Source organism: Lipotes vexillifer, unplaced genomic scaffold (assembly GCF_000442215.2).
Source record: "Lipotes vexillifer unplaced genomic scaffold, Lipotes_vexillifer_v1.1 scaffold977, whole genome shotgun sequence".
Classification (NCBI taxonomy): domain Eukaryota; kingdom Metazoa; phylum Chordata; class Mammalia; order Artiodactyla; family Lipotidae; genus Lipotes; species Lipotes vexillifer.
The window spans coordinates 6,080,764-6,100,487 of NW_006783088.1; the positions used below are offsets into that span (position 1 = coordinate 6,080,764).

A 19,724-nucleotide genomic window follows, 5' to 3' on the forward strand; every position below is an offset into this window, starting at 1 on the left:
TATTGTCTTTTTCCTAGTATTCATAAAAATCAACATTTCCAAATTTATAAGTGACAAAACTGGTAGGAACAAGGTGAGATACTATTTAAAAAATGGTGAGGTGTTCAAGTTTTATAAATATCCCTAAAGTGCTACTACCTATACACAGCTGGTTAGTATGTGCTAAAAGCTCCTCCTTCTTAATTTACAGAAATTTAAAAAATATACAATTACAACTACTACTGTTGATAGATGTACCAGTTTGAATTTATATAAGTGAAATTCAGAACTTTTACATTAACTAGAAAATGAATGGCTACCTGGTTTTACCTTTGGTTTAAGCCGAGAGATAAGGCGTTTGCGTCTGGTTCTGCCATAACTTGTTTTGTGAAAATCAGGCAATTCACTGTCTTTAGGTCTAATTGTTTCCTTGCTTCTAAAATGAGGATGACCTTTATGATTCCTTCTAGCGCTCAAAGACTCTGACTATTATTATTCCCAATAATTTTCTAAATCTTATTTTGCAAACTGGGTTACTTTTTCTGCAACTTAAAGTTTCCTTAAAATGTGGATTCAATTTACACTGTAACTTTTAAGAACAGGTTTCATGAGAGAAAAAAGAAACTATTTTTTAAATAGTTAATACTCTTTGCTACTATGAAAAATCAGTTTATGAAAATCAATGATAGAAACAGAAAGGTCAGATTTTATTAGCACTAATAAATATCAAGTTTTCAAGGTGTGGGAAAAGAATTTGAAAAAGAACAGCTATATGTATATGTATAACTGAATCACTCAGCTGTACACCTGAAACTAACACAACATTGTTAATCAACTATACTCCAATATAAAATAAAAATGAAAAAAAAAGTTTTCAAGATGCAAAGTGATGAATGCTCTTCACCTCAATCATAAGAACACAAAATACCAAGACCTTAGTTTTTACTACCTGGGAATTAACAAAATTATATTTTTATGAGGTATTCAAACCATTCTTCCTTTTGATATTTTACCCAAATTCTCCTTCCAAGAATATCCTGAAATAATGCCTTTTCATACTTGATGGTAAAATTTATACATGGAAACTTTGTTCAAGGATATAGTGAGTCAAGAACAAGGCATAAAAGAGAAAAACAAATATCATATATTAACACATACATGTGGAATCTAGAAAAATGGTTCAGATGAACCGGTTTACAAAGAAGAAATAGAGACAGATGTAGAGAACAAACATATGGACACCAAGGGGGGAAAGTGGGGCGGAGGGGGGTTGGTGGTGGTGGGATGAATTGGGCGACTGGGATTGACATGTAATGTATACATTAATATGTACAAAACAGATAAGAACCTGCTGTATTAAAAAAATAAACAAAAGGTAATCATAAAAAAATTTTAAAAAACGAGACATAAAACCCAGGCTCTGTTAGTCTGTTTCTCTTACTATTGCTCAAATGGCATTCTGATTTAAAAAAAAAGGACAATCTGAAAGTTGAATATTCCTGTAAAAGTCAGAAGATTTAAGAAATAGCATGCTTTACTTGTTCTTTGAACACAACAGCTCCTGTGAAATGCAACAAGTATCAGCTGCATATGACATGTCCAGTTGCCTCACCTCCAGTTCTTTGAGGTAGTTAACTGTTGTTTCTTGTCTCATTAATATGACTAAGTCATGGGGATGCTTCAGGTTCATAGGTGAATCCACCTGCAAGCAAGCAAACAATAGATAAATAAAGCTCAGATTTCATTAATGTTTGTTTGGATATGCCTTAAATTATTGTTCTATCACCATTATAATCAGTGTTAGGCGCTCAGTAAACTCAAGGGGTATTTCAAAAGTGATAACATGTAAATTTCGGCAAAGAGAATGAGAGGTTCAAGAGCTGTCCCTTGAACTCCAACTTGAAAGAGCAAGCTTTCAAAGTGAATATTCTGACTTGACTAGTCATGTAAGAAATATTCAAGAGAAGTATTTGGAAATGAATGATAAAGTAAATTCCTTAAAATATATTTTATACCTATACTAATAAAAATAAATTGCTTTGTCTTGATAGCACATTCCATATCTGAACAGGTCTGGCGGCAATAAAAAGAAAAATACGAAAAGCATCTATTTTGCAGGCTATTTGCAGAAGCCGTAAATCAGAGATAATATAAAATAACCTTGAGACTTACAGTTTACAATTCTTGTTTCTGAATCATAAACAAGCAACTATGTTGTTGAATATGTAGGAAAAATGAACCCTCATATGCTGGTAGCAGGCTTATAAACTTATTATTTGGAGGGTTCTTTGACAACATATATCAAAATTTTAAAAGTACATACCCTTTGACCTAGGAATATAAATTCTAGGAAACTATCCTATAGGCATTCTTTAAATGGGCAAAGATATATGCAAGGATGCTCACTATATTACCTTTAGCTGCAAAAAACAAACAAAAGACCCAACAAACCTAAGTCCAGCAATGAGGGAACAGAGAAAGCCACTGTCCAGTGGAATGGGATACAGAAAAATGAGATCTACTATCATGGAAAGATGTTCACCATGTATAATTAACTAAAAGTAATGAAGAATAATAAGTGTGCTATACTTTTTTTAAGAAATTACATTTTTAAAGATATAGATGTATACATGTCTGTATATGCACAAAACTAAGTTGGTTTACAGTGATTTCTTTGGGGAAGTGGGATTAAGAAGAGAGGTACATTTGTATCTTTTACTTTATACACTTGTATTTATTTATTTAGTTATTTATTTATTTTTGCGGTACGCACGCCTCTCACTGTTGTGGCCTCTCTCATTGTGGAGCACAGGCTCCAGACGCGCAAGCTCAGCGGCCATGGCCCACAGGCCCAGCCGCTCCACGGCACGTAGGATCCTCCCGGACCGGGGCACGAACCCAGGTCCCCTGCACTGGCAGGCGGACTCTCAACCACTGCACCACCAGGGAAGCCCTATACACTTGTATATTTTTAAACTGTCTATAATGCACACATAATATGTTTATAATAAGGAAAAAACAACACATACACACACACGGGGTTTTTTGAATTTCAAGAAAATCTAAGACAGTGGCCTTGGAGTCTAAGAGATGAAATGAGGTTCCTGCTATCCCTTAGTGTTGGACTGTCAAATTATAAACTAGCTCTTCAAGAAGTTCTACTTTGAGAAGAAACTACTGGGTTGGCCAAAAAGTTCATTCGGGGTTTTCCATAACATCTTTAAGAATCTTTCTATAATCTCTAAGAACTTGACACCAGCTCAAATTTTAGAACTAGCTTTTTAAGTGCAGAAGATAGCCTTGCTTAGACCTTGGTGAATACAAGCCTATTGAAAAAACAAAAATTTAAAAAGAGGGAATGGGAATTCCCTGATGGTCCAGTGGGTAGGACTTGGTGCTTTCACTTCCAGGGTGCGGGTTCAATCCCTGGTTGGGGAACTAAGATCCCACAAGCTGTGCGGCATGGCCAAGAGAATAAATATTTAAAAAGAGGGAATAAAAACAAAATGAAATAAGTTCAATGGTTGCTTTAATAATATGCACAATAACACTGGGTGATGTTGGGGGACTGCATATAAAACTCATCTGCCTTTCCTCATTCTATCATCTCAGAGATGCCACAAGAAAAAGAGATGCTAGTCTGGACTAACTTCCACTCATACTTTCACTGCAATTGTCTGAACTACATAATCATCATTATGCAGTTATGGATAATTACAATCTCCCGTGGTCTCTCTTTTATGACAAAATCCCTTCAGTGCTTCCCCTGGCTTTCCTACTATACTGGAATTAACATTAAAACTGCAGTCTGAACTTAAAAGGCACTAAAAATATAATAGCAAGGCCTATACTTGACCACCTGAGCTGTGAATCTCCTCTATCAAACAGTCAAACCTGGCAAAGGCCTACAAGCAAAACGCTAGGTGTTTCTCAATGAGGTGTGGAAGCTTTTGCTTCTCTTTTCATTGTATCTCAGACATCGAGAGGTAGTGATTTAATACATCTCTCTATATTTATTTTTTTATTTTTTATTTTTTTTTTTTGCGGTACGCGGGCCTCTCACCATTGTGGCCTCTCCCGTTGCAGAGCGCAGGCTCAGTGGCCATGGCTCACGGGCCTAGCTGCTCCGCAGCATGTGGGATCTTCGTGGACCGGAGCACAAACCCGTGTCCCCTGCATCGGCAGGCGGACTCTCAACCACTGCGCGACCAGGGAAGCCCCATCTCTCTATATTTAAATGAGGTTTTCAGAAAAAAATTGGGGGAGGGAGAAGGAATGTGGGAGTATGACATTCCCATTCCAAAATACCCAACCAGTCTGATTACCTAACATTTGGAGAGGAATGACAGAATGAGACAAAGGAAGATTTACATTAGATAAATACTTAAAGTATAATCTTAGCTTTAGATTAAAAAGATACTACATAACCAGCATGGGTCTGGCCCATATTCAATTGTGAGAAAGTACTTTTCATTTCCTTGAAGCATTTAGTTCAACAAAGATACAGTAGCTAGAGAAGGTATAAAGATAAAATTATTAGCAGAAGGAAGGGATTCCACTGACAGTTTAACAGCTGTGTTTCTCTTTTTGACTTGGCAGCAAATGGCATGGATCTCTGCCAGATTAGGGTTGGTTACAGGAGATTTATAGCCTGACACATTTTTATTGAGGTACTTTCAAATTCTTAAATTTCAAGACTTTATGCTAATTATCTTTGGCAAATGCCAATCAGCTTGAATTTCTCTCCTTTCAAATACCTCTCCTCCTTAGAAGATTACGAAAGAAGTTTAACATGTCTGCTAAGATGTTTGACAACTCTGTAAATGCTACAACATCCATTCAACTAATTAAAATTTATTAAGCCTCTATGAACCAGGCGCACTAGGAGTCCATATCTGCAGTGTATGTACTCCTATTTTATATACAATGTGAGAAGGAATGGTACTATCCCTTCAAAACCTTTAGCATTTGAATTGGCTGCTGTAAGTCCAAGGGCAAAGAGCGATAGACATTACAGAGAGGTAGGTTAAAAACGATACAGTGCAGGGCTTCCCTGGTGGCGCAGTGCTTGAGAGTCCGCCTGCCGATGCAGGAGACGCGGGTTCGTGCCCCGTTTCGGGAAGATCCCACATGCCGCGGAGCGGCTGGGCCCGTGAGCCATGGCCGCTGAGCCTGCGCGTCCGGAGCCTGTGCTCCGCAAATGGGAGAGGCCACAACAGTGAGAGGCCCGCATAACGCAAGGAAAAAAAAAAAAAAACGATACAGTGCATACACAGGATCTCAAAGCACTTCATGGCTTTTTCACGAAGGACAAACAATCTTCCATTGCTGCACAGCACAGTAAATGGTGCTTATAATGATCTGAATAAAAAAGAAAAAGTGAAATTATCTTCAATGTGCTGTACTTAAGGTGAGAAAGCATGAAATACATTTTAGAGCAAAATTTAAACTGCAGGGAAAAACTGACCATGTATTTGGAAATTAGCTATAATGGAATTCAACTATTCAAAATGATTCATTTTCTTAAGACTTCCAGGTAAACAAAGTTTCACTGTTACCATAGCAATTTATTTTAATAAAGAAAATGACAAATTATGTAAGACAATTCAATTTTATTTTCCTTTTAATATATTACATAAGCACATGTACCCAACTGTATATAACAACAGTAAATATCTTACTCATAACAAGTTCATTTTCATACGCTGTCATCTCTAACCAAGATACTGGTGACTCCTGCACTTCTAATCTGGAGTTCTACCTCTGTGAATTCAGTAAAATCACATGGTAATGGATGGAAATGTCACTATATAAAGGTAATGACTTCACTGCCAAGTTAAACAAAGGCTGAACAAATTAAATTTAAAAAACCAATCTAGGGAATTCCCCGGCAGTCCAGAGGTTAAGACTCTGAGCTTTCATTGCTGAGGGCGTGGGTTCAATCCCTGGTCAGGGAACTAACATCCCACAAGCCACACGGTGCAGCTAAAAGACACACACCAAATACAAAATAATCAATCTAACGAAATAAACATGTTTGAGTTCTACAAAATCAATCACTTTCCACTGGTCCTTCAGGATGAGAAACTGAACTTTTCTACTGTAACATTAGCTCCACCCTTCATAAGCAACTTATTCTTCACATATGATGAATATTTTTATCTGTTATTTTAAAAAAATGGTATCCAAATGAGTACATGAAAGCACTGTTAATGGGGAACTCACTCTATTCCCATCAGCAGTTTGAAACTGATTAATGAAATCTTATGCCATAATCATTAAAAAAGAATTTCCCTGGGCTTCCCTGGTGGCGCAGTGGTTGAGAGTCCACCTGCAGATGCAGGGGACGCGGGTTCGTGCCCCGTTTCGGGAAGATCCCACATGCCGCGGAGCGGCTGGGCCCGTGAGCCATGGCCACTGAGCCTGCGCGTCCGGAGCCTGTGCTCCGCAAATGGGAGAGGCCACAACAGTGAGAGGCCCGCATAACGCAAGAAAAAAAAAAAAAAAAAAAAAAAAAAAAAAAGAATTTCCCTTAGGTTAAAAATGTGATGGAATATTTAAATCTTTTATTCAGAGTTTTAGATTATTTAAATATTGAGACAATACGATGGAAAACATAAATAAAAATATTCAAAGCAACCAAGATTTCACCTCTACCTTAAATGACCCCACTTAGTATTTACAGTTTTTCCTATCCAGTACCTACAATCTCCTTTTTGTGGCAAAATACCTGCTTTGCTTGGATGGAAGCATCCTTCCCCACATGGGAAGCCTGATCAGTGGATTCCTTCTCCTTGGTATCTTGGTGATTATTTCTGAGAAGGGACATTAACCAAGTAGTTAGCTTATACTAAAGAGTCCCTAATCCAGAACTTTTGTTTGAGCTGTTGGGGAACAGCCATCCTGTAACCACAGTGGGCCTGAGAATGGGGTAAAAGAAGTAAACAAATGAAGACAGAGAAAAACCTATTCTGGTTATACTGTTTGAGCCCTGGATCAAGCTGTATCTGTAGCACTTAGAATTTGTCCAGAGGGGAGGAGCAGCGTCTGGACCCTGAACTCACTAAGCGCGTTCCAAGGAAACCTACACAACCCACTGGACCAACCTTAGCCACTGGGGACAGACACCAAAAACAACGGGAACTATGAACCTGCAGTCTGTAAAAAGGAGACCCCCAAAAAAGTAAGATAAGCAAAATGAAAAGATAGAAAAGCACACAGCAGATGAAGAAGCAACGTAAAAACCCACCAGACCTAATAAATGAAGGGGAAATAGGCAGTCTACCTGAAAAAGAATTCAGAATAATGATAGTAAAGATGATCCAAAATCTTGAAAATAGAATAGACAAAATGCAAGAAACATTTAACAAGGACCTAGAAGAACTAAAGAGGAAACAAGCAATGATGAACAACACAATAAATGCAATTAAAAATACTCTAGAAGGGATCAATAGCAGAATAACTGAGGCAGAAGAACGGATGGATAAGTGACCTGGAAGATAAAATAGTGGAAATAACTACTGCAGAGCAGAATAAAGAAAAAAGAATGAAAAGACCTGAGAGCAGTCTCAGAGGCCTCTGGGACAATATTAAATGCACCAACATTCGAATTATAGGGGTCCCAGAAGAAGAAGAGAAAAAGAAAGGGACTGAGAAAATATTTGAAGAGATTATAGTTGAAAACTTCCCTAATATGGGAAAGGAAATAGTTAATCAAGTCCAGGAAGCACAGAGTCCCATATAGGATAAATCCAAAGAGAAACATACCGAGACACATATTAATCAAACTATCAAAAATTAAATACAAAGAAAACATATTAAAAGCAGCAAGGGGGCTTCCCTGGTGGCGCAGTGGTTGATAGTCCGCCTGCTGATGCAGGGGACGTGGGTTCGTGCCCCGGTCCTGGAGGATCCCCCATGCCGCGGAGCGGCTGAGCCCGTGAGCCATGGCCACTGAGCCTGCGCTCCATAACAGTGAGAGGCCCACGTACCACACACACACAAAAAAAAAGCAGCAAGGGAAAAACAACAAATAAAACACAAGTGAATCCCCATAAGGTTAACAGCTGATCTTTCAGCAGAAACTCTGCAAGCCAGAAGGGACTGGCAGGACATATTTAAAGTGATGAAGGAGAAAAACCTACAACCAAGATTACTCTACCCAGCAAGGATCTCATTCAGATTCGATGGAGAAATTAAAACCTTTACAGACAAACAAAAGCTGAGAGAGTTCTGCACCACCAAACCAGCTTTACAACAAATGCTAAAGGAACTTCTCTAGGCAAGAAACACAAGAGAAGGAAAAGACCTACAATAACAAACCCAAAACACTTAAGAAAATGGGAATAGGAACATACATATCGATAATTACCTTAAATGTAAATGGATTAAATGCTCCCACCAAAAAACACAGACTGGCTGGATGGATACAAAAACAAGACCCATACATATGCTGTGTACAAGAGACCCACTTCAAACCTAGGGACAGATACAGACTGAAAGTGAGGGGATGGAAAAAGATATTCCATGCAAATGGAAATCAAAAGAAAGCTGGAGTAGCTATACTCATATCAGACAAAATAGAATTTAAATAAAGACTATTACAAGAGACAAAAAAGGGCACTACATAATAATCAAGGGATCGATCCAAGAAGGTATAACAACTGTAAATATTTATGCACTCAACATAGGAGCACCTCAATACATAAGGCATATAAATACTAACAGCAATAAAGGGGAAATTGACAGTAACACAATCATAGTAGGGGACTTTAACACCCCACTTTCACCAATGGACAGATCCTCCAAAATGAAAATAAATAAGGAAACACAAGCTTTAAATAATACATTAAACAAGATGGACTTAATCGATATTTATAGGACATTCCATCCAAAACAACAGAATACACATTTTTCTCAAGTGCTCATGGAACATACTCCAGGATAGAACATATCTTGGGTCACAAATCTAACCTTGGTAAATTTAAGAAAATTGAAATAGTTATCAAGTAACTTTTCTGACCACAACGCTATGAGACTAGATATCAATTACAGGAAAAGATCTGTAAAAAATACAAACACATGGAGGCTAAACAATACACTACTTAATAACGAAGTGATCACTGAAGAAATCAAAGAGGAAATCAATAAATACCTAGAAACAAACGACAATGGAACACGACAACCCAAAACCTATGGGATGCAGCAAAAGCAGTTCTAAGAGGGAAGTTTGTAGCAATACAATCCTACCTTAAGAAACAGGAAACATCTCAAATAAACAACCTAACCTGCACCTAAAGCAATTAGAGAAGGAAGAACAAAATAAAACCCAAAGTTAGCAGAAGGAAAGAAATCGTAAAGATCAGATCAGAAATACATGAAAAAGAAATGAAGGAAACGATAGCAAACATCAATAAAACTAAAAGCTGGTTCTTTGAGAAGATAAACAAAATTGACAAACCATTAGCCAGACTGATCAAGAAAAAACCGAAGACTCAAATAAATAGTATTAGAAATGAAAAAGGAGAAGTAACAACTGACACTGCAGAAATACAAAGGATCATGAGACATTAACACAAGCAACTCTATGCCAATATAATGGACAACCTGGATGAAATGGACAAATTCTTATAAATGCACAACCTGCCAGCACTGAATCAGGAAGAAATAGAAAATATGAACAGACCAATCACAAGCACTGAAATTGAAACTGTGATTAAAAATCTTCCAACAAACAAAAGCCCAGGACCAGACGGCTTCACAGGCGAATTCTATCAAGCATTTAGAGAAGAGATAACACCTATCCTTCTCAAACTCTTCCAAAATATAGCAGAGGGAGGAACACTCCCAAACCCATTCTATGAGGCCACCATCACCTTGATACCAAAATCAGACAAGGATGCCACAAAGAAAGAAAACTACAGGCCAATATCACTGATGAACATAGATGCAAAAACCCTCAACAAAATACTAGCAAACATAATCCAACAGCACATTAAAAGGATCATACACCATGATCAAGTGAGGTTTATTCCAGGAATGCAAGGATTCTTCAATATATGCAAATCAATCAATGTGATACACCATATTAACAAATTGAGGGAGAAAAACCATACGATCATCTCAATAGATGCAGAGAAAGCTTTCAACAAAATTCAACACCCATTTATGATAAAAACCCTCAAGAAAGTAGGCACAGAGGGAACTTACCTCAACATAATACAGGCCATATTTGACAAACCCACAGCCAACATCGTCCTCAATGGTGAAAAACTGAAACCATTTCCACTAAGATCAGGAACAAGACAAGGCTGCCCACTCTCACCACTCTTATTCAATACAGTTTTGGAAGTTTTAGCCTTAGCAATCAGAGAAGAAAAAGAAATAAAAGGAATCCAAATTGGAAAAGAAGAAGTAAAGCTGTCACTGTGTGCAGATGACATGATACTACACATAGAGAATCCTAAAGATGCTACCAGAAAACTACTAGAGCTAATCAATGAATTTGGTAAAGTAGCAGGATACAAAATTAATGCACAGAAATCTCTGGCATTCTTAAACACTAATGATGAAAAATCTGAAAGTGAAATTAAGAAAACACTCCCATTTACCATTGCAACATAAAGAATAAAATATCTAGGAATAAACCTACCTAAGGAGACAAAAGACCTGTATGCAGAAAATTATAAGACACTGATGAAAGAAATTAAAGATGATACAAATAGATGGAGAGATATACCATGTTCTTAGATTGGAAGAATCAACATTGTGAAAATGACTCTACTTCCCAAAGCAATGTACAGATTCAATGCAATCCCTATCAAACTACCACTGGCATTTTTCACAGAACTAGAACAAAAAATTTCCCAATTTGTATGAAAACACAAAAGACCCTGAATAGCCAAAGCGATCTTGAGAAAGAAAAACAGAGCTGGAGGAATCAGGCTCCCAGACTTCCGACTATACTACAAAGCTACAGTAATCAAGACAGTATGGTACTGGCACAAAAACAGAAATATAGATCAATGGAATAGGATAGAAAGCCCAGAGATAAACCCACACTCTTATGGGCACCTTATCTTTGATAAAGGAGGCAAGAATATCCAGTGGAGAAAAGACAGCGTCTTCAATAAGTGGTGCTGGGAAAACTGGACAGCTACATGTAAAAGTATAAAATTAGAACACTCCCTAACACCATACACAAAAATAAACTCAAAATGGATTAAAGACCTACATGTAAGGCCAGACACTATCAAACTCTTAGAGGAAAACATAGGCAGAACACTCTATGACATAAATCACAGCAAGATCCTTTTTGACCCACCTCCTAGAGAAATGGAAATAAAAACAAAAATAAACAAATGGGACCTAATGAAACTCAAAAGCTTTTGCACAGCAAAGGAAACCATAAACAAAACAAAAAGAAAACCCTCAGAATGGCAGAAAATAATTGCAAATGAAGCAACTGACAAAGGATTAATCTCCAAAATTTACAAGCAGCTCAAAAACAAAAAAACAAAGAACCCAATCCAAAAATGGCAGAAGACCTAAATAGACATTTCTCCGAAGAAGATATACAGATTGCCAACAAACACATGAAAGAATGCTCAACATCATTAATCATCAGAGAAATGCAAATCAAAACTACAATGAGATCTCATCTCACACCAGTCAGAATGGCCATCACCAAAACATCTAGAAACAATAAATGTTGGAGATGGTGTGGCGAAAAGGGAACACTCTTGCAGTGTTGGTGGGAATGTAAATTGTTACAGCCACTATGGAGAACAGTATGGAGATTCCTTAGAAAACTACAAAAAGAACTACCATACGACCCAGCAATCCCACTACTGGGCATACACCCTGAGAAAAACATAATTCACAAAGAGTAATGTACCAAAATGTTCACTGCAGCTCTATTTACAATAGCCAGGACATGGAAGCAACCTAAGTGTCCATCAACAGATGAATGGATAAAGAAGATGTGGCACATATATACAATGGAATATTACTCAGCCATAAAAAGAAACAAAATTGAGTTATTTGTAGTTATTTGTAGTGAGTCTGTCATACAGAGTGAAGTTAAGTCAGAAAGAGAAAAACAAATACCATATGCTAACAGATATATATGGAATCTAAGAAAAAAATAAAAATAAAAAAAAAGGTCATAAAGAACCTAGGGGTAAGATGGGAATAAAGATACAGACCTACTAGAGCATGGAAATGAGGATGTGGGGAGGGGGAAGAGTAAGCTGTGAGAAAGTGACAGAGTGGCATGGACATATGTACACTACCAAACATAAAATAGATAGCTAGTGAGAAGTAGCCGCATAGCACAGGGAGATCAGCTAGGTGGTTTGTGACCACCTAGAGGGGTGGGATACGGAGGGTGGGAGGGAGGGAGACACAAGAGGGAAGAGATATGGGAACATATGTATATGTATAACTGATTCACTTCGTTATAAAGCAGAAACTAACACACCTTTGTAAAGCAATTATACTCCAATAAAGATGTTAAAAAAAAAAGAATTTGTCCAAACATTCCAATGAAAATTTTCAAAACTGAAAGTCTTAATGCTATTGATAAACCTCTGCCTAAATTTCTTGAGGCCCTCTGTCTAGGGTATCTTCTTTCTTTATTTAATTCATTAATTGAATAATTTATTTTTCGGCTGTGTCGGGTCTTAGTTGTAGCCCATGGGCTCCAGAGCGTGTGGACTCTGTAGTTGCAGCTCGCGGGCTTAGTTGTCCTGTGGCATATGGGATCTTAGTTCCCTGACAAGGATCGAACTGGCGTCCCCTGCATTGCAAGATGGATTTTTAAACACTGGACCACCAGGGAAGTCCCTGTCGGGTATCTTCTTATCCTTTTGGCTCTTTTATGAGCCTCTGTGCCTTTGCACGTGCTAATTCCTCTACTTGGAATGCATTTCTCTTCCTATGCTTTTGATGAACGCCAAATGACTTGGCTCAAATGACATTTCTTTTCTGAAACCATCCTTCTCTTGAGCTCCCATAGTATTTTATACATATTTCAGTATTAGCATTTATTACAGTGTTTAATTATTATATGGTTATCTTTCCAAAAAAAAAAAAACTGGGGGCTTCCCTGGTGGTGCACTTGTTGAGAGTCCGCCTGCCGATGCAGAGGACACGGGTTCGTGCCCCGGTCTGGGATGATCCCACATGCCGCGGAGCAGCTGGGCCCGTGAGCCATGGTCGCTGAGCCTGCACGTCCAGAGTCTGTGCTCCGCAATGGGAGAGGCCACAACAGTGAGAGCCCCACGTACCGAAAAAAAAAAAAACAAACTTTTTTTGTATTCCTCTTTCTACCCTCAGTACTTAATGTGCTTTCAGGTACACGTTATGTACATAAAACATTGATGATTGTTTGATGAAAGTGTCTGATATCACATTGGTAGATTCTCTATCTCCTAAGGCATTATGGCTCACTAATGACTACCTGGAAAGGAGGTAAAGAGGCTAAGCCACCAGGAATCAGGAAAAAATAAGTCCTTGACAGGACTATGACCAGCTGTGTGACCTTAAGCAAATCACCTTCCCTGTCAGGGCTTCTGTTTTCTCATCTATAAACTGAGGGCACCCAACCTAATGACTTCTAAAAATTCCTTATACTTTTCAAATCCTACCTCTATAAAAGATTTAACATTATTATAAAAGTATCACTTTTAACCAGCCTAACCTATGACACTGAAGTAATGTGATATTCAAATGAATGAATTTATCATTCTTTCAATTTGCCCATATAAACTTGTACTCACTTTAGGCAAGGGACTATTTCCAAAGCTACAGTTAAAAGCTTCTTTTAAACAATCTGTCAAATTAAACCAAGGCTCCAATTAGCAGTGGCTACTTATTTCTGAGAGTTAAGTTGTTCGTTGTATCGTAGACAAAGTTAGCCCTCTCTGTCCTTTCATTGCTTAATTCTAAGAAAGTTCAACTTAAAAATAATCTTTTTTTCTGATTTACAAGCTAAATATATATGTTACTATAAAAACAAACACATTATAGACAATACAAAGAAGAAAGTTAAATGACTTGAAATCTCACTTTCAGATATATCTCCTGTCATATACATATATCATGTCAGGATAACTTCTCTGCATTTATCAATATATACATATATAGCTATGTAGATAAATATTTTTATAAAAATCAGATAATATATCTACTGTATTGTATCCTTCCCCTCTCCATTCTTCCCTAAATTTTATCCACCTTATTTCCCAGTAAATACAGATTTACATGATCATATTTAGTAGGTAATATTATATTAAAGTCATTTACCCAGGTTCCTACTAAAATTTATGCTCTCTTTTTAACAATATTGTGATGAATATCCTTACACTTAATTTTTTTGACAGCTGTCAAATTATTTCCTTCAGAACAAGAATTGTTAGGTTAAAAGGACTGCGCTTTTTTAAATTTATATTTTTTACTAGCTTTTCTCCAGAATAGTTGAATCAACTGAAATTCCTAACTACAATCACTGAGTTTCTATACACTCTTAGGGACACAGAAAAGCGTGAATATATTTTAATCTCTTTGTTGGTCATATATATTTCTCCTTTTGTGTACTTTTTTTTTTTTTGCGGTACACGGGCCTCTCTCACTGTTGTGGCCTCTCCCGTTGCGGAGCACAGGCTCAGCGGCCATGGCTCACGGGCACAGCGGCCACGGCTCACGGGCACAGCCGCTCCGTGGCATGTGGGATCTTCCCGGACTGGGGCGTGAACCCGTGTCCCCTGCATCGGCAGGCAGACTCTCAATCACTGCGCTACCAGGGAAGCCCTCTTTTGTGTACTTATAAAAAAATCTTTCTCTTTTAAAATCCATCTGACAGTTTATACATCATATTTTATGAATGGTGGTTTCTAGTTGGTGGGACTCCAGATGATTATTCTCTTCTGGTTTGTGTTTTCTGACTTTTTCTGCAGCGAACGTACACTTAAATTTACAAAGTATTTCTTTTTTTAAAGTGCTATGAACAGGTCATCTTGTTAACATTAAACTTTAGAGTGCTATGCTACATGCTTTATTGTATTTTAAAACAAATAAACAAACTGACAAGTATAAGCTCAGATCTGAGAAACAATCCTGCAGCTTTTCCTTATATACTCACAGAGAAAAAAATTCCTCTCACAGATATGGGTCCAGGCAAACACTCAAAAAGGCAACATCTATTGTATTTTCTTGTTCCTTTCTCACCTCAAATTTTTACCCTTATCATAAATCTAGTTCACTGCCATTTTCAAATGATTGTCTAAGGAGCCCTCACCTTTGTGACCCCTATCAGGCTAATACAGTGGCAAGCAAGATGAGTTTTAGAGGGACAGAAAAGTCTGTTGCCTTGACTTGGCATGTAACTCTCTCTTCAGGATTCAAGTCTATCATGGACTTGCACCTTCTTCCAGGTTTAGAGAAGCGTTAAGTTCACAAAATACCAGTTCAGCCTCAGCTCTTAAGAGGAACTTAGGTTGCTGGCTGTAATAATTGCCAAAACTTTAATATGTAACATAAACAGACCTTTTACTAGAAAAATTTAATTGTATCAGATCAATAAAACACTATTGTTATGAACTGTCAAGATTTGGAAATATTTTTATTAAAGATGACTTTTTCACTCTTAGAGCACTTGTATAATATTTTAGTGAAAAGTTAAAAACCAGTCTTAATTTTATAGAATACCAAGTTACCAAACTAAAATTAAACTTTAAATAAACAAAAATGTTGAAACCTGACCGTCACATGAATTTTTAATGTCCTTATATATTTTCTAAAGCTACCCTCAATTAGATTTTACTTTCTCATTTTCAGTTCTTGGAAGACATAGTTGTAAATACTTAAACTCACATAAAATAATCCAGGTATCTGAAGTATATTATATAGCTATAATCTAGATTTGAACACGTACAGTGTTGCAGCCAATTTTATTAGAACATTCATGTCAAATAATCACCATTTCCCCAACTGATTAGCAAATTTACCATTTTCAACATGAATAACTAAGGAACAAGTTCTTATAAAAGTGTTATCAGTCTACATTTTATGATTTATGTTGCCAAGAAATATACAAATAACATAATGAATAAAGCAAACAGTTTACAACTTTACAAGGAAAGAAAATGAAACAGGACACCAGAGTCATGAATATTTCTCATTTGCGTACTTATGATATTCTTGTAAACATACATAGAAAAAATGTAGCTGTACAGTTAGAGTGATTTATATGTAACTCAGAAGTAATTCTCATTCCAGCAGCAAATACTGAACACAGAACAATGGCCCAACAAAGATGTCTATGTCCTAATCTCCAGAACATGTGAATATGTTAGGTTACATGGCAAAAGGGAATTAGGTAGCTGGAGACTGGACCTTTGGGAAGTAAACAGATTTAGATGAGGTCATGAGGTTGGGGCCCTCCTGATGGGATTGGTGCTCCTGTAAGAGAAGATACCAGAGAGCTTGCTTTCTCTTTTTCTCTACCATGTGAGGACACAGCAAGATGCAGCTGTCTGCAAGCCAAAAAGAGAGCCCTCACTAGAACCCGACCATGCTGGCACTCTGATCTTGTATTTCCAGCCTCCAGAACTGTGAGAAAATAAACATCGGTTCTTAAAATCACCAGTTTACGGCATTTTGTTACAGCAGCCCAAGCTAAGACAGATTTGTCAATCAAATGCTGGAAAAGGAACACTAAAATCAGTGCCAGGAATTAAACCTTAGTAACTTTATCATTATTCAGATGATGGCAAACTCAACAGCCAGTAAATTACTCTGCTATTTCGTACTGGAAATCGCTGCTCTACAAGAGACAACTGAATAAAGTTCAACTTGACTAGTCATCAAAACACTGGTAGTATCAACTGTGGGGGAAAAGAAATCAGCTTGACTAATCTCTTTTATTGCAGTCCCAACAAGTGTGAAATAAATGTTAATGACAAAGGTTTAACTTTTTCTATGAAGATAAAAAAACTTAACTGAAGGTTCCTTTCTGTTCATATTTCTACTGATGATCACAACACTGTTTAGCTAAGGGCAATGGTTGGAATAGAGGTCTTTCACTAGAACTGGATTATGAAAAATTTTTTGCACATTGCAAGCAATACTGAGCATTTTCAAACACTCCTGATGCGGTCCTTTAGGAGAACAATTTAGTAAATCTAAGAAAATTAAATATATGCATTTTTAGAAACAGGAAATTCCAATTCAAAGAATTCATCTTACAGATACACTCAATATAGGCATAGAAGCATGCAAAGATGAACGTATTAGCACGTTTACTCTCTGCAACAATGTTTGCGATAGCAAAAACAGAGAAACAATCTAAATGTCTGTCACTAGGGAACTGGTTAAATAAACTACAGAACACCCATACAACCCAATACCATGCAATCTTAAGGGAGAAGAGGGTAGCTTTCTTATTTCCGATATGGACAGATGTCTAAGTTTTATGAAGTGGATAGAAGAAAACGGTGAGACAATATGTTTCCAGTTGTGCGTTTGAAAATAAAGAACTATGGGGGCTTCCCTGGTGGCACAGTGGTTGGGAGTCCACCTGCCGATGCAGGGGACACGGGTTCATGCCCCGGTCCGGGAAGATCCCACATGCCACGGAGCGGCTGGGCCCGTGAGCCATGGCCGCTGAGCCTGCGCGTCCGGAGCCTGTGCTCCGCAACGTGAGAGGCCACAACAGTGAGAGGCCCGCGTACCACAAAAAAAAATAAAATAAAGAACTATGTATTTGCAAACGCATAGAAACTTTTGGGAAGAATACACAAATAATTCTAGTTGTTTCCAGGAAGGAGGACTGTGGGTAGTTATGAAACTTTCACTTTTCATTTTATAACATACTAAATAGTGTGAAAATTTTTTTCAACAATTATCACATATTTTATAGTTTAATTCAATTTTAAAATTAAAAAAACATTTTTAAAAGAAAAATTTTAATTTTTGATGAGTATTTGTTTTACAAATAAAACTACAGAAATATTTTTCTTTATGTTAGTAGCAATGTTTAGCACTGCAGAGAAGAGAACAGGGTTCAGAATCAGACCTGAGCTTGAGTTCACACTCTGCCACTTCCTACTTGCATGGCTTGGGCAAGGAGTCTAACTACATTCTGCCCAAATTTATTTAATAGAAGATCAATACCCACATCTTACTGAGTATGTATGATGACCAAATGAGATAATGAACATGAAAACACTGGATAAAGTGTTCAGTGAATTACAGACATTAAATTGTTTTTAATTACAATAAAAGTTACCTGTTGATATCCTAAATTATAGTCACTTCCATGTATGACTGTATAAAACACAAACTCTACTAAGGCAGGGACTATATCTCCCTCACAGCTGTATTTCAAGTACCTAACACAGAAAGTATCCAAGTATGCACTGAATGAGTGAGCTAAGTTTGCCCAATGCAGTAATAGGCACACAAAAAGCTCTCAGCAAACACTTGCTCTAATAAAAGCGTTCCTGACTCCATTTGACCACTTTTGTCATGTGTTGATACTATTCTCTTGGGTTCTACTAAAGATTAATTACCCATCTCAACTACCCACCAAGCAATTAGACTGAAGGTGGAAAGGCCTGACCTTTGGAGGCAGGACCTCTTGCCAGTCACCTGATTTCAATTGAAGTAACTAAGTTCCTCAGAGGGAAAATGAAGACAGAAAACATTAGTTAAAAATACATAAACGGGGGCTTCCCAGGTGGCGCAGTGGTTGGGAGTCCGCCTGCTGATGCAGGGGACACGGGTTCATGCCCCAGTCTGGGAAGATCCCGCATGCCGCGGAGCAGCTGGGCCCGTGAGCCATGGCCGCTGGGCCTGCGCGTCCGGAGCCTGTTCTCCGCAGCGGGAGAGGCCACAGCAGTGAGAGGCCCGCGTACCGCAAAAAAAAAAAAAAATACATAAACGAGTACTTTTCAAAAGTTAGACTCATGGGACTTCCCTGGTAGCACAGTGGTTAAGAATCGCCTGCCAATGCAGGGGACACGGGTTCGAGCCTTGGTCCGGGAAGAACCTACATGCCGCGGAGCAACTAAGCCCGTGTGCCACAACTACTGAGCCCGTGCTAGAGCCACAAGCCACAACTACTGAAGTCAGGGCTCCTAGAGCCCGTGCTCCAAAACAAGAGAAGCCACAGCAGTGAGAAGCACACGCACCACAACGAAGAGTAGCCCTGCAACAAAGACCCAATGCAGCCAAAAATAAAATAAATAAGTTTATTAAAAAAAAAAGTTAGACTCATTACTGACTTTACTACTAACTAAATAAATATGGGAAGCACAACAGTGTTAATTCCTAATAGTATGTCTTGAAAGCAAAATATAAAGTGACAACCTAAATTTATACAATATTCAACTAATTTAAATAAGGTCACAATCTCAAATATGAGTTCTTTGAACATACCATAAAAGGTATGCTGTAGAGGTAAAATATCCAAAATAGCCAATAGGAAAGTAGATTATCTTAGGCACCATTTTACAACTCTGGGTTAGAGATACCATGTTCTTAGAAAAGTCTTAGGCTGTCTAGACCTTTTATTGGTAACAGGGAGAATGAATGAATTAGCTTGCCCCCTTTAAAGTAAATGCACCTCCCTCCTGCAGACTATTAAAACAATGGTGGGGGCTTCCCTGGTGGCACAGTGGTTAAGAATCCACCTGCCAATGCAGGAGACACGGGTTCGAGCCCTGGTCCGGGAAGATCCCACA

At 37.8% G+C, this 19,724-nt stretch overlaps 1 protein-coding gene across 3 annotated transcripts in view; it reads right to left on the minus strand.

Moving 5' to 3' along the window:
* Positions 1-19,724, minus strand: part of TTC17 (tetratricopeptide repeat domain 17) — a 158,042-nt gene that overhangs the window by 128,483 nt on the left and 9,835 nt on the right. For all 3 annotated transcript variants that reach the window (XM_007455810.1, XM_007455811.1, XM_007455812.1), the window contains exon 2: positions 1,592-1,681. In XM_007455810.1, the coding sequence (XP_007455872.1) occupies positions 1,592-1,681 (90 nt within the window). The remainder of the gene's footprint in view (positions 1-1,591; positions 1,682-19,724) is intronic.